This window comes from Schistocerca serialis, chromosome 5 (genome assembly GCF_023864345.2).
Source record: "Schistocerca serialis cubense isolate TAMUIC-IGC-003099 chromosome 5, iqSchSeri2.2, whole genome shotgun sequence".
NCBI lineage: Eukaryota > Metazoa > Arthropoda > Insecta > Orthoptera > Acrididae > Schistocerca > Schistocerca serialis.
Window position 1 is genome coordinate 785,675,147 of NC_064642.1, and position 16,985 is coordinate 785,692,131.

Consider the following 16,985-nt stretch of genomic DNA (forward strand, 5'->3'; position numbering starts at 1 on the left):
ACAGTGGGGCTTCTACTTATGTGTCATTATTTGGAGCCAGACTCTTAAGTAATCTGCATTTTAGTTTGTCCAGTTGTAAGCTAGCCAATGTTTTAATTGGTCATACTCTAAGCTAGTCAGTGGCGATAATTACTTGATGTTAGTTACAGAAAATCGATATTTAACTCTAACCTGTCACAACTGTTTTCTTGGAACTAGCACTGTTTCTAATGACATGAATCAGATCCTACAGGTAAATATTGTTTGAAAAGGCCGTGTGCCTGAGATCTAGGTTATTTAGTGTTTGTGTACTGAAGCTTAAATTTTGAAGTGTTCACTAGCTGAAGTTATGTAATTATTGTTGCTCTTTTAAAAATATGTCCACTCCAGTAAACTTCGCTGTAAAGCCTTTTACAAGTCTTAATAATTTATTTGTGCACGAGCATGTACGTTTTCTAACTCAGGCCATAACTTGCTATTACCTAAGCTCTTTGAAACTCATGTCAGTTTTGAAACCTTCTTTTTTCTGAATTACAGCCAGTGTGTGTAAAACTAGTAGTATGAGCTTGATTTCACGCATCTTGCGATCAAACTGATCAGCTGTTGATTTGTAACATGGTGTCGAAACTGTAGTATGAAGTGAGGGTATGTGACGTTTAACTGTGAAAGAAAACTGAATTTGAGCTTTAATACTAAAATGCAGTCTTCGTCTAATGTATCATTTGTTGATAAAATGTGTAATGTAATTTCGGCCCAGCACATTACCACTTCCTTTGCGCCTCTAACACTACAAAAGCCAAGCAAATTACAAACAATGAAACTAGGATTTATCTAAAGTCTAAAACCTTTAGAAATGTTGTCTTTCATTTATAATTTTTTTTACTAAGGGACAAATGAGTCATGAGTACTTGAAAGGGCTGCCATGCGAGGTTTATATCAATCTAAATGTTCTGTTAAAAAGTCAGGAAGCAGCCATTTGACAGTGGGGCTTCTACTTATGGGTTATTATTTGGAACCAGACTCTTAAGTAATCTGGATTTTGTTCAAAAATGTGTCTGTGAAATCTTATGGGACTTAACTGCTAAGATGATCAGTCCCTAATCTGGATTTTAATCTGTACTGTTGTAAGCTAGCCAATTGATCATGCTCTAAGCTAGTTAGTGGTGAGACACTGCAGCAATGTGCACAACAGCATTTCATTACAGAGACTGTATACTATCGACTATACGACTTCTCTTACTCTCGCCAGCTAAATAGTCCTTAAGCCGTCGGCACACGGACCGTGCTGTCGAACGTTAATATTGAGCGTGCCAAGTTCAACGTGCTGCTGAACGCTCAGGAACGATGCGACTTGTGCATACGGTACGTGGGCCACAACGTGGTAAACGCGATCGCAACGCACTCCAGCGGCAGTTGAGGGATGTTTCTAGTTCGTAAATCACACTGATTACTCAACGGGCGAGCGTAAAATTCCCAAGTGAGCTCTATTAAAACGCACATTTCCTCCTTCGTCCACGAAAAGGAAAGTACCATGTCCACTCAATACGGACACAGGCTTATAAAAGTTCCATTACAAATTTGGAATGCTTCTCCGCATAAAATGAACATTATTTCATCATTCCCACATTTTAGTAAAATCACAAGGTCAGTCTTACTTGATAACTGTTCCTGCGCAGTAGCAGAATCTTTGCAACATGTGAATTACGAAGTGTAAAAGAAAAAGGAGCAAAATATCTTTATACAAGTAGCGCAAGCTGTCCTGTAGATTAAGCCAGTCGAATAAGGTGACCCCTCAAAAAAAGGAACTTATATTTACATAGCATCAAATATTATAGTATATACTTATATTAAACTAATAATTAAGTGTCAGAACCTAATAAAAACGCGAATCTTAAGGAAAAAATTTGGGAGTGTCAAGTAGCGAACCGCCGCCGTCAATAAAAATCTTGTTGTTGGAGACTGACGCTACTCCTTACGCTAAACTAACATCACGTGTAGCGTCTCTAATCACATTATGTTACCCCATGCTGAAACCTTCATCGTAGACATCTTACTAATTGAAATTCAACTATAACAAATTGTACCAAGAACAATGCGTTTTGGGTGGATCTTCAGTGTGTCGCTACTTTCAAATAGCCTACTCTCATAATACCCAAGTTACAACAATTCTTTTGTCATTAATATGATGTTTCTCACTATTTTATTGGAACGAATAACGCAGTTAACAACTGGTTTTCCAGTGATTCTTAATTTGCTGGTGCTCACAAACGGCATATATACATATAGGCTTGAAATGAATGCCAATATGGCGCCTCACAACTCTGTACTGAAGGGAGATGGCGTGCGTGTGACGTAGGTGGCGTTGTGACATCTCATTGGTCAACGCTCAGACGCACGCTCAGAATATCTGACATGCCAGATATTACTCTGCACTTTCGGAAAGATCCCCGAACGTGCTATCCCACGCTATGACGTCAGAAACTCGGCACGCTCAACGCTCAACGTTCGGATGCACGGTCCGTGTGCCGACGGCTTTACTGTATTTTCTTCCACTAGCATGGCTCGTAATTCACTTCCATTGGCGACCTGGTACAAAGGGCGGCTACGTTCTTCGCGCCTGCATATTAAGAACGGCCAGACGATGCAACACGAAACTGCGCGCGGCCGCAGCGCACCCACCTCCTCGCCCTCGTAGAAGGTGTAGTTGTAGTCGTGCTGCGCCCTGGCGCGCACCTCGTTGGCGAACTCCCGGAACGGGCCGGCCGTCGGCTGCAGCAGCGAGACGCGCAGCAGCGCCTCGTAGGCGCGCCGCGCGGCCGCGTCGTGCGCGTCGCCCACCGCCCAGTCGTGGTCGCCCCAGTACGAGCCCTGCCGCACAACAGCAAGCAGCAGAGTGTCAGCCGCGGCCCAGCCGAGGGAGACCCAGCGTTGCAGAATGGCGGGTAGTCAGGGCAAAGCGTCACCTACCAGCATATTGTTCTCAACGCCGCTTCACATCTGCCACAAAAGCTGGAAACCACAATCGCATTGCAGAAAGTCAATCAGAGTAAAGCAAGCGTAATCCACTTCCAGTCACCATCTGCTCAATACGAGTCTTGTCCCTATGCAACACCGAGCGAGGTGGCGCAGTGGTTAGCACACTGGACTCGCATTCGGGAGGACGACGGTTCAATCCCGCGTCCGCCCATCCTGATTTAGGTTTTCCGTGATTTCCCTAAATCACTTTGAAAGGACACGGCCGACTACCGTCCCTATCCTTCCCTAATCCGATGAGACAGATGACATCGCAGTTTGGTCTCTGCTACGGTCACAGGTTCGAATCCTGCCTCGGGCATGGATGTGTGTGATGTCCTTAGGTTAGTTAGGTTTAATTAGTTCTAAGTTCTAGGCGACTGATGACCTCAGAAGTTAAGTCGCATAGTGCTCAGAGCCATTTGAACCAGTTCGGTCTCTTCCTCCAAACAACCCAACCCCAACCCAACCCTATGCAACAACCGTATTGTAAGAGGGAGTCTGATTGTATAAAATGTCGTCCGTTACCTTGTCACCCTACTCTGAGTAGGAAACCTGCCAGAAAGCAACCAAAGTATAAGAGTTATGTGTAATCCATTGCAGAGTTGTCTTCGTCTCCAGCAGGTGTCCAGCCAAAAAACAACAACTGTATGTCGAAAAGCATTTAGTCAGGGTAAAGCCTAACCAACTGCCCTTTCGAGATCTACTCCCCCCTCACTCCCAGAGGGACCACTGACACATCACAATAACTGTCTTGTATGAGGGCAGCTAGTCAAAGTAAAGCGTCAGTCACCCATCTGTCGTGGTCACCGCAGTTGATACCCTACCAAAAACGAATAACCATGTTGTACAGAGGCACCTAATCAGAGTAGGAAGTCACTTTCTGTCCGGCCGCCAACCATCCTACCACCGAGCAACAACCATATTGTACAATCAATAGCCAATAAAACTGTCGCCTACCTCTCAATCGCGGTCTACCCTGTAGGAGCCCTGCTACAAAGCAACAACTGTGCAGTACAAGGATGGTACGGGCTATGGGCTTCAACTTAGGCTTATATCCAAGTCGTCATTTCCCCCTCTCCACACATCTAGCCAGTAGGCGATCTGCAGAAAAGTATCAACTCAGCAGTAGAACGGGGACCACATCCGATTCGTCGTCCTCTCGACAGCAGTCCTGTCATAAAGCAACGTTTCTGGTACAGAAGGGCGGTCAGTCAAAGCGTTGCCCACAACCCAGTAAGGATCACGTTCCAAAAAAATGCTTCTGGTCCCCCTTCGTCCTCATAGTGAGTTCTCTTCCAAGGTCATAAATGTTCCAGGAGGACATTTAGTACAGTTATATACAACTGAGTTATGGTCTCTTCTCTTCCCTAGGACATCATGGTGCGTAAGTAACAGTCACGCACCAATCAGCTAATTAGTTCATGAGTAATCTCCATACTACCCAGTCCTAGTAGCCGTTACTTGTCCTGATCTCCCCCAAATGAGCTCTACCACGAAGCATACGCTGAAAATGAGCTGAATGCCAAACGGGAGTATTTATAAGCAAGGCACTGACAGTGTCAGTTGTGATAAAGTATGCTCTTGCGATATCTTGATGCAGGAGCCGTCCAGTATATTGGACTTACCCTTCCTTTCTCAAACACTTTAATATTCTGGCATGATAATCGATTACGTTTCTTGCAGTAGTAGATCTGGTGATGAACGTCCTGATCAGCCCCATACATGTGTTGTGGGCGAAGAATCATGTGAACTGTTGCTACAAGAAGATTTGTCAACAGACTTAAGCAGCCTCGAAAATCGTTATTGTTTGTGCTGAGCCGGCAAGAATCAGCGTTGCCAGGAGATCAGCTCCGGACGATATGTTAGGAACAGAAAAGTTCCTCGGACCACGGTCACACAACCCGGAAGACTCACCAGCAGCTAGAACTATACCAATTTCTGCTGCTGATGTTGTAGTTAAAAAAGATTCAGATTAAATGGCAATTTACTCTTTAAAATCCGATTAGTGGTTTCGGAGAAATTACAATACGTGGAATTAAGGAGTTATGTATTCTCAACAGAAACCGATTGCTGCCTTAAGCGTCAGGATGATGGGGCGCTCCAACATGACGAAGCTAAGAATGTCTGCTTACAAAATCGGAATAATGGAGGAAAGTTTGACTTGAATCTGGTACTGATCACATTAGGTTATTTGTGGTTGGTCCGACATACCAAGTCGAAGAGAAAGGACGTGGCATCTAAAGGTGGTTCACCAGCTAACTACGGAGCAGTTCTGCTCTTGTTTCTGCCATAGCCTTGAAGAGAAATGCCCACGTAAAAACCTTGAATAGATTTTCGAAAGAGGGAACTGACGCATAAAGCTTGTCAGATAATAACTACACGGTATGGGTTTAATGTCAAGATACACACACACACATTGCAAAACTACGTCAACAACAGCAACTAGAAGAAAATAGCAAAAGAATAAAAAATTCTACCTATGTTATCAAGTCTTCGAGATGCGTCTGGCCAGACTGAAGAGATTCCTTCGATTTAACTGCACGTGCTGCAATAATGCGATACTTTAAATCCTCTTTGGTAGTTGGAACTTGTGCATAGGCTTCGTCTTTGGTTTAGTCCACTTGTGTCGAAACAGGAGAACGTGCAAGCCGACTGGTAACACTTCCACGTCCTATCCAGCGACCAGGAAAGAGCTGGGTCAGCGCTTTCCTACTCACAAGTGAGTAACGAGCAAGGTAATGTTTGTTATGGTACCACATACGACCATATATTTCCCGTGGTGTTCTCGGAGAGCTGGTAGCACTTCGATAATAAATTATAGATATCTTTTATCTATTTAGGTTTCTTCAGTTGATTAGCGAGTAATCACGTAATCTTCAGTAACCACGCACCAAATATTCACACGTGACTGCTTTTGATGTTCAACCAGCTTCAGCAAGTGCGGATTCTCAGTGGCGAAATAATAACGCACATTCCTTACATCCAACTTTTCAAGATCTATGAAGGTCAGCTCATCGGTAAAGTGAATTCTTTGAAGGAAAACCCTGTTTCCATGATGTCCCATCAGAACAGAGTGATATAATTCAATGCGTCTTCTGTAATCCTGCTGATTAAGCTGCAGGTGAGCTGAAACATGATACAGATGGAAACTGTTTGGAGGAAAAGTGAACTACGCCAGGCTGATTTATTCTAGAAGAAATCGCAATTTCTCTGGGACTAAGATATGGATTACGAGCAACAGCTACCTGAACATCTTTTCCGCTCGTTCTGCTCATCCTCACCACCTCTGTAGTATTCAAGTGCCATTCCAATAACAAGTTTTTGTCTTCCTCGTTGGACAGCGTCGTCAGCATATCTTTGTACTTGCAGCTCCATTGTTCTCTTCACCTTTTTCTGCGTTATCCGTAAGGAAGTAGCATGTTTACTTTTTTGGTTCGGGAAAAATATTTTCCTTTTGTTCGTTTTTATTAGATCACTTCTTCTGTCCTTCAGTTCGGTATAAATTTTGCAATTGATTTTAGACTGACTTCCTAATGAGCTGGAGACTTGAAAATCTGAACATAACTCCGCACTGGATGACAACGCAATTTTAACTCTCTTTCTTGTCTGCCTGATCCAACTAGCTCCCACACGAATGGGGCTGGGGATGAAAAGGGTTGGTAACGCTACCCTGAAAGACCAGGATGTTGTGGAGGAATGCGTTCCATATGTTCACTACTCCTTAGATTTTGGCTATTGGACTGCTCGTTTCGACTTTGTTATTCTGCCATACCGCCTCTGTTGTCCGTTCTGCCCTTGTTGCTGTCTTCCTGTTCGCACTCGGCTAGCCGCTGTTGCCGGGCTCTAGCCGGTTTCTGCTGGTTTCTTGAGTCCTACCAGATCCTGGTGAGATTGCGGTCGCAATAGTTCGCAACAATAAAATAATAATATTAATAGTGAATCGTACATTAGTGACAATTTCATTGCTGCTCGAGAACATAGCCACCCAAGCAAGCGACACCTAGAGAAGGAGAAGCAAAAACGACAAGAGGAACTTCAACAGGAATCGGGAGCAATTAAGTCTGCAAGATTAACCAAAAGGCGTTAGCGAGCTACAGAATTTTTCGAAAAGCAGAGCATTGTAGAACGCGCAAATGCTAGGGAACAAATGCTTCAAGCGAGATCGATTTAGAGGGTGGATGCACATTCCTCCCGTTTTGCCAGTAACAGTCGATGACTTGTTCAAGGAAGAGCAAATTAAACGAACGAAGGGAATATATCTTACCTTGCTATTAACGTGCTTCCTCAAGCTCAAACAAGAGCGACTGAGACTACTGAAGAGCGTGTAACTCGACTGGGATCAGCCGTGTTGCGATACTTTGAATTAAGAGCTAGAGAGACAAGTGAGGAATGTGAAGCAAGACTAAGATGTCGACGGCAATCTGATGGGGCAGATTTTCACTGAACCATGAACAGCTTTTCTGACGAATGGCATCTGACGCAAGCAAACCAACTCTAATCATACAGTGAAATATTGTTTGATTGCGCCATATCCACATTTGCGACCGTAACTCGCCGCTAAAAGTGATCTGCTCGTTTACCATCGATGCAGTTCACACCTGAAGCGCTCAAAGTGATGCTCCATCCAAGGCATTTTGGAATAACTTGCTACCGAGTGATATTCCCACGGAAATTGCGCTACTAACTGGACCAGAACGATTTTTGCGTCGGTGCGTCAATCCTTACGTCACTGTGATCAAATTTGCTGGCACATATGGTCAATAAGATTTCAGAGAAAATGCAGCTCCGTTTACTGTCGATATGTTGTTATACGTAAGCGAAAAGATTCCTGAAATGCTTTCTCTTAAGATCGCAGGCGTACGAATTGTGGAGACTCAAACTACGTAGAAACTGAATGTACCCAGATATTATAACATTTCAACGAATCGTGTCTACAGCGCACTTGACTGCCTTACAGAAAATAGTCTGCTTTACAAGGATGTAAGAGTAAATCGATTTGCGCTCTTAAATACGCTGGAGTTCACCCGCGTTATTCCAGCTCAGCCACAAGGAGCAAATAAATTATATGAAATATGTACTGATGATCCAACTCGTATTACTTGCGTGCGAATCAATGACACAACGCGAATTGTACATGCTTCCTGGAATAAAAAAATGAAGATATCCTTCAATCCGGACATGCTTGGATACTAAAGTTTCACCATTATCATGGTAAATTCAGTTCGTGCCAGTCTTCCACCAAGCCTGTGGGATACCAATGCTTCAAATTGAAACATGATTTAAGGCTATGGATTTTGCGGACAGATTGATCAGGACACTATAAATCGACCAGATGTCTTTCCAACTGATAATCACAGCTACACTACTGGCCATTAAAATTGCTACACCAAGAATAAATGCAGGTGATAAACGGGTATTCATTGGACAAATATATTATACTAGAACTGACATGTGATTACATTTTCACGCAGTTTGGGTGCATAGATCCTGAGAAATCAGTACCCAGAAAAAACCACCTCTGGCCGTAATAACGGCCTTGATACGCATGAGCGTTGAGTCAAACAGAGCTTGGATGGCATGTACAGTTACAGCTGCCCATGCAGCTTCAACACGATACCACAGTTCATGAAGAGTAGTGACTGGCGTATTGTGACGAGCCAGTTGCTCGGCCACCGCTGACCAGACGTGAGAGATCTGAAGAACGTGCTGGCCAGGGCAGCAGTTGAACATTTTCTGTATCCAGAAAGGCCAGTACAGGACCTGCAACATGCGGTCGTGCATTATCCTGCTGAAATGTAGTGTTTCGCAGGGATCGAATGAACGGTAGAGCCACTAGTCGTAACACATCTGAAATGTAGCGTCCACTGTTCAAAGTGCCATCAATACGAACAAGAAGTGACCGAGATGTGTAACCAATGGCAGCCCATACCATCACGCCGGGTGATACGCCAGTATGGCGATGACGAGTACGCGCTTCGAATGTGCGTTCACCGTGATGTCGCCAAACACGGATGCGACCATCATGATGCTGTAAACAGAACCTGGATTCGTCCGAAACAATGTTTTGCCATTCGTGCACCCAGGTGCGTCGTTGAGTACACCATCGCAGGCCCTCCTGTCTGTGATGCAGCTTCAAGGGTAACCGCAGCCATAGTCTCCGAGCTGTTAGTCCATGCTGCTGTAAACGTCGTTGAACTGTTCGTGCAGATGGTTGTTGTCTTGCAAACGTCCCCATCTGTTGACTCAGGGATCGAGACGTAGCTGCACGATCCGTTACAGCCATGCGGATAAGATGCCTGTCATCTCGACTGCTGGTGATACAAGGCCGTTGGGATCCAGCGCGGCGTTCTGTATTACCCTCCTGAACCCACCGATTCCATATTCTGCTAACAGTCATTGGATCTCGACCAACGCGAGCAGCAATGTCGCGATACGATAAACCGCAATCGCGATAGGTTACAATTCGACCATTATCAAAGTCGGAAACGTGATGGTACGCATGTCTCCTCCTTACACGAGGCATCACAACAACGTTTCATCAGGCAACGCTGGTCAACTGCTGTTTGTGTATGAAAAATCGGTTGGAAACTTTCCTCATTTCAGGACGTTGTAGGTGTCGCCACCGGCGCCAACCTTGTGTGAATGCTCTGAAAAGCTAATCATTTGCATATCACACCATCTTCTTCCTGTCGGTTAAATTTCGCGTCTGTAGCACGCCATTTCGTGGTGCAGCAATTTTAATTTAGAGATCAGAAATCTTGATATTGTAAGATAACACATCCGTATGTTTGGCAATGTCTTTGTTTTTGCATACGATGATTTAAATGGCGCCTTCAGTGGTAGTTTATGTGACACGGGGAGCGACGGAATTAGTTTCCGAAATCTCTCTACTTCGATAAACTGATTGTTCGCTGAACATAATGTTGGAGTTTTGACTGTTATTGACAGAGCGTGTCGTTTCTTTTATTATGACAACAGGTTTCATTTTACCGATTCCCATTCACCCAGGCCAAAGCGAAAAAGCGGAAAACAAAATGGAAATGTGTCATCGAATGCAATACTATTGACGAATTCTTTCGTATTATCCGCCGAAGTGTGAATTCCAATGTCGGTAGACAGTTTTAAGTTAATACCATACATGTCGTCAAAGGAGGAATTGTACTAATGGAGCAACGTCACAGACTCAACCATCGATACAATTCCGGCAGAAAATAACCTAGAATCAGACTCAGTAAATGCATCGCAATTCGTTTCTGTAGAGACAACTGTAATGGCAGCAACCCATCATGGGCAGCCACATGTTAGCGGTGAATTTCATGGAATCAGAAACATAATAGAAATTGTTCGAAAAAACTGAGAACAATATAGTGAATGTGAATAGAAAGTTGAAAGCAGAAAGATTTTCGTGGTTCCATCTCTTTTCGTACCGAGTGAGATGGCGCAGTGGTTAGCACACTGGACTCGCATTCGGGAGGATGACGCTTCAAACCCACGTCTGGCCATCCTGATTTAGGGTTTCCGTGATTTTGCTAAAAATGCCGGAATGATTACTTTGAAAGGGCGCGGCCAATTTCCTTCCCCATCCTTCACTAATCCGATGGGACCGATGACCTCGTTCTTTGGTCCCCTCCCCCAAATCAACCAACCAACTTCTTTCCGTATGGCACCAATGGCTTGAACGAGGAGAGCTCGGTAAAAATTGTGCCATTGCATTATTTCCAGCACCGAATTCTAGGAACGGATACGCGTTATCAAAAGCGAACTACTTGTTTTAAGCGCTCTCAATGTTTGAACAACTTCGAATGCAGTTGGTGGCTAGTGCCTGTGGCAGAGCAGAATGAAGAAAGAAGGTGTCGTCGAGGAGTTTAATTTACATTTAAAGAATCTAAGAGGATCCGGATCGTGCTGGCGAACAGCTCACAACCAATTAAGTGCATTCATTCGTTGTCTCGGTACTCCAGCTTAACTTACTACCTTAAGCTGCAATGATTTGGATCGGCTTTATTGCGCAAAACTTTTGGTTGCAGATTGCAGACCTGATGAATATCCTAGCCAAATACATCTTAATGGAGTTCAGCGTTTGCTTGAATCGTATCTTGTTGTGTTGATCCCATATTTTTCTGGTCGTGTCGATCGTTGCAAGAAACAAACAAACGAAATGAAAATCTTCTTTATAGAAACGTCATTGATTTACGGACATAAATTGAGTTTCAGGACCGGGGAAATCCACACTTCCAAATAGTAGTGTAGTTTGAATAGCCATGTTTTGAAACTGCGGGAGAACCTCCGCACATCGACCAAATGATTTTAGACCGTAATTAGCTCGTACAACATGAACCATTATATTTAGGGAATTAATTAATTGATGTACATAACAATGCAAGCGTCCGTGCAAGAGACAGATAACCTAAAAGTGCATTCAGTCACATATTTTCAGTCTTCTTCAAAATCCACAAAACATAGTTGAGGCAGAACTTGAAGATGAAATTACCAACAGGCGCCGGTCGGAGTGGCCGAGCGGTTCTAGGGGCTACAGTTTGGAACCGTGCGACCGCTACGGTCTCAGGTTCGAATCCTGCCTCGGGCATGGATGCGTGTGATGTCCTTAGGTTAGTTAGGTTTAAGTAGTTCTAAGTTCTAGGGGACTGATGACCTCAGAAGTTAAGTCCCATAGTGCTTAGAGCCATTTGCACCATTTTGCACCAACAGGCGATGGGAAATCATCATTTCCAATATGTGTGTGCTGCAGTGAATTATTGAACACCGTTACTCGAAGTATCCAGTGCCAAATGACCGGGAGTCTGAGTCGCATCAGAATATTTGTCACCGAAGGTGATGGTGTTGGCTAAACATTCACACTCAGTGCATTAAAAGAAGAGGTCCGTCGCTGCTGTGGTGAGGCAGCAGTGGGCTCATTGGCTGGAGTAGCGCCGCGATTTGTTGGTGGAACAACGCTGCACACGTTATTTAAATTACCAGTTGACGAAGACGGAAAGCGGTAGGGAATTTGGGATTACTCACTGGTCACCATTTGCAGGTCTTTCGAAATTAGTGGAAGGATATCAAATTCCTTTTCGTCTATGAAATTTCAATGGTTCCGTACGAAATGTTGTGCATGACCGATTCTAGATTGCGACAAGTGAAAAAGGAGGAACCAATAGGCGGCATCAGTATTCTCGTTTTTGGAGATTTGTTTCAGTTGTCACCTATCCGACGACCACAGGATTCTACCAGCCTGCAAGATTTATTGCGGCAGCTCATTTCTTGAGACTCTCCTCAGGCTTGTGGAACATGCGACATCACGGCGACGCAAAATTTGCAGATCTTTTCAATGCTCTACGTCTCGTTGAGATGAAGGCCCAACAGTTTGATCTATTGATGTCAAATGTGCTGAAAAAGGCATCTAGCGATTTTGATTTGGACAGAGGAATTATCCTGTATCCAGCACGCTCACAAGTTGATGCACACATCAAAGCCGTTCATGAACAATATCGTCACGCAGAGCAAATTTTAGAAATTCGGGCTCAGGATTGCTAGTGCGACATCATGAGAGTTGAAATAGAAGTTGGAAATTTTCAACGGAGCTGGAGTGATGTTTCGCTCAAATATTAAAGTAGAGCAAGGGCTTATAAATGCTGCAGTGGCCGCGCGGGATTAGCTGAGCGGTCTAAGGCGCTGCAGTCATGGACCGTGCGGCTGATCCCGGCGGAGGTTCGAGTCCTCCCTCGGGCATGGGTGTGTGTGTTTGTCCTTTGGATAATTTAGGTTAAGTAGTGTGTAAGCTTAGGGACTGATGACCTTAGCAGTTAAGTCCCATAAGATTTCACAACATTCATTAATGCTGCAGTGGGCACTATCACTAAAATAGTTTGGCCTTTTTTTCTATCGTGATCAGATGTACGACATCGATATTCCATCGGTTCATATCGACTCGCAGAAATGACATTTTACTTAATGAAAGCCAAGTCGATAGAGTTTCCAGCATTCCGAAATACAGAAAAATCGAGCAAACACAGGTACCACTAATACTATGCTGGGCCTGCACAGCCTATAAAATTCAAGAAATTACGGTGAGCCACCTCAGATCTACACTATTTTCTAAATAGTAGGTATACGTCGCATTAACTCGCATCAGCTCCTTGAATGGGTTACAAATAGAGGGGCTCGATTTCTCAGAATTTACTGGCAACACACCGTGCAATATGTAATGAAGAGGTGGTAAGAAAGAGACAGCTGAAATCACGATCACCGTAAGTGACTAATATATTTGAAATTGATAACTAACAAGGATCTAGCGTTAACTTGTTTCAATTTTGAAATAAAAATCTTATAAAAGAATCTTACAAAATTAATTTTGCTTGCTTCTTTATTATGTTTTTAGAAAATAACAACCAAACACATTCACATATTGTGACAACGCTATTCTATTTCAAATATGATCAGATGAAAAGAAACTGAAATAAAGAAATTTAACACATCCCTTTTATAATATCATCAAAATGTTTAAAATCCACTGACAAATTTCTCACACACAAGACGAAAAGCTAAAAATAATCATTTAAATAAAAATAAATTTTTAACACCACACGATTTTAAATGGGACTAAATATTATAATTCCTTCTAAAGTCATATGCATAGTTCTGGAAATTTGTGATTGTGAATTTTTAATAACTATGAAAATACTTGTAAGATTTATAACGGAAAACGTGGGGCGCACACAACTTATAAGAGAAGGTAAACCATTCATACATCAGTTAGTATGTAGTGGCGTAGTAAGGAAGTGAGCTGTTCATGCATCAATTATCTTTTGCGTGCACCCCAACCTTTTCGTCAAGTATTTTTTTTTGGTCATCAGTCTACTGACTGATTTGATGCGGCCCGCCACGAATTCCTTTCCTGTGCTAACCTCTTCATCTCAGATTAGCACTTGCAACCTACGTCCTCAATTATTTGCTTGACGTATTCCAATCTCTGTCCTCCTCTACAGTTTTTGCCCTCTACAGCTCCCTCTAGTACCATGGAAGTCACTCCCTCATGTCTTAGCAGATGTCCTGTCATCCTGTCCCTTCTCCTTATCAGTGTTTTCCACATATTCCTTTCCTCTCCGATTCTGCGTTGAACCTCCTCATTCCTTACCTTATCAATCCACCTAATTTTCAACATTCGTCTGTAGCACCACATATGAAATGCTTCGATTCTCTTCTGTTCCGGTTTTCCCACAGTCCATGTTTCACTACCATACAATGCTGTACTCCAGACGTACATCCTCAGAAATTTCTTCCCCAAATTAAGGCCGGTATCAGATATTAGCAGACTTCTATTTGCCAGAAATGCCTTTTTTGCCATAGCGAGTCTGCTTTTGATGTCCTCCTTGCTCCGTCCGTCATTGGTTATTTTACTGCCTAGGTAGCAGAATTCCTTAACTTCATTGACTTCGTGACCATCAATCCTGATGTTAAGTTTCTCGCTGTTCTCATTTCTACTACTTCTCATTACCTTCGTCTTTCTCCGATTTACTCTCAAACCATACTGTGTACTCATTAGACTGATCATTCCGTTCAACAGATCATTTAATTCTTCTTCACTTTCACTCAGGATAGCAATGTCATCAGCGAATCGTATCATTGATATCCTTTCACCTTGTATTTTAATTCCACTCCTGAACCTTTCTTTTATTTCCATCATTGCTTCCTCGATGTACAAATTGAAGAGTAGGGGCGAAAGGCTACAGCCTTGTCTTACACCCTTCTTAACACGAGCACTTCGTTCTTGATCGTCCATTCTTATTATTCCCTCTTGGTTGTTGTACATATTGTATATGACCCGTCTCTCCCTATAGCTTACCCCTACTCGAACAGCTTGCACCATTTTATATTGTCGAACGCTTTTTCCAGGTCGACAAATCCTATGAAAGTGTCTTGATTTTTCTTTAGCCTTGCTTCCATTATTAGCCGTAACGTCAGAATTGCCTCTCTCATCCCTTTACTTTTCCTAAAGCCAAACTGATCGTCACCTAGCGAATTCTCAATTTCCTTTTCCATTCTTCTGTATATTATTCTTGTAAGCAGCTTCGATGCATGAGCTGTTAAGCTGATTGTGCGATAATTCTCGCACTTGTCAGCTCTTGCCGTCTTCGGAATTGTGTGGATGATGCTTTTCCGAAAGTCAGATGGTATATCGCCAGACTCACATATTCTACACACCAACGTGAATAGTCGTTTTGTTGCCACTTCCCCCAATGATTTTAGAAATTCTGATGGAATGTTATCTATCCCTTCTGCCTTATTTGGCCGTAAGTCCTCCAAAGCTCTTTTAAATTCCGATTCTAATACTGGATACCCTATCTCTTCTAAATCGACTCCCGTGTCTTCTTCTATCACATCAGACAAATCTTCACCCTCATAAAGTCTTTCAATGTATTCTTTCCACCTATCTGCTCTCTCCTCTGCATTTAACAGTGGAATTCCCGTTGCACTCTTAATGTTACCATCGTTGCTTTTAATGTCACCAAAGGTTGTTTTGACTTCCCTGTATGCTGAGTCCGTCCTTCCGACAATCATATCTTTTTCGATGTCTTCACATTTTTCCTGCAGCCATTTCGTCTTAGCTTCCCTGCACTTCCTATTTATTTCATTCCTCAGCGACTTGTATTTCTGTATTCCTGATTTTCCCGGAACATGTTTGTACTTCCTCCTTTCATCAATCAACTGAAGTATTTCTTCTGTTGCCCATGGTTTCTTCGCAGCTACCTTCTTTGTACCTATGTTTTCCTTCCCAACTTCTATGATGGCCCTTTTTAGAGATGTCCATTCCTCTTCAACTGTACTGCCTACTGCGTTATTCCTTATTGCTGTATCTACAACGTTAGAGAACTTCAAACGTATCTCGTCATTCCTTAGTACTTCCGTATCCCACTTCTTTGCGTATTGATTCTTCCTGACTAATGTCTTGAACTTCAGCCTACTCTTCATCACTACTATATTGTGATCTGAGTCTATATCTGCTCCTGGGTACGCCTTACAATGCAGTATCTGATTTCGGAATCTCTGTCTGACCATGATGTAATCTAACTGAAATCTTCCCGTATCTCCCTGCCTTTTCCAAGTATACCTCCTCCTCTTGTGATTCTTGAACAGGGTATTCGCTATTACTAGCTGAAACTTGTTACAGAACTCAATTAGTCTTTCTCCTCTTTCATTCCTTGTCCCAAACCCATATTCTCCTATAACCTTTTCTTCTACTCCTTCCCCTACAACTGCATTCCAGTCGCTCATAACTATTAGATTTTCGTCCCCCTTTACATACTACATTACCCTTTCAATATCCTCATACACTTTCTCTATCTGTTGATCTTCAGCTTGCGACGTCGGCATGTATACCTGAACTATCGTTGTCGGTGTTGGTCTGCTGTCGATTCTGATTAGAACAATCCGGTCACTGAACTGTTCACAGTAACACACCCTCTGCCCTACCTTCCTATTCATAACGAATCCTACACCTGTTATACCATTTTCTGCTGCTGTTGATATTACCCGATACTCATCTGACCAGAAATCCTTGTCTTCCTTCCACTTCACTTCACTGACTCCTACTATATCTAGATTGAGCCTTGCATTTCCCTTTTCAGATTTTCTAGTTTCCCTACCACGTTCAAGCTTCTGACATTCCACGCCCTGGCTCGTAGAACGTTTTTATAGCTATTAAAAATTCATAATCACAGATTTCCAAAACTATTTGTTACATGGTTAGGGATTTTTATGGGACTAGGAGAAATTATTTTATATTTTTAGTCCGATTTAAAAACGCGTTATATTAAACATCTATTTTTATTTAAATAATTACTCAAACTAACCAGCAGTAGACACACATGAACCACTTGGACAGAATGAAAGATATATTTCCACGCTGCCTCTTTTCTTTATAGCAGCGATCCAACACGTTGTTTCCTCCTTATCCGACGTAACGGATTTCTTATCTGGGTATGAAATCA

The 16,985-nt window shown here is 42.9% G+C and overlaps 1 protein-coding gene across 1 annotated transcript in view; it reads right to left on the bottom strand.

The window, feature by feature from the left end:
- The window catches only part of LOC126482223 (atrial natriuretic peptide receptor 1), a 1,286,869-nt gene that overhangs the window by 659,859 nt on the left and 610,025 nt on the right, over positions 1–16,985 (bottom strand). Inside the window, exon 7 of the mRNA XM_050106202.1 lies at positions 2,659–2,847. Coding sequence (XP_049962159.1) covers positions 2,659–2,847 — 189 coding nt within the window. The remainder of the gene's footprint in view (positions 1–2,658; positions 2,848–16,985) is intronic.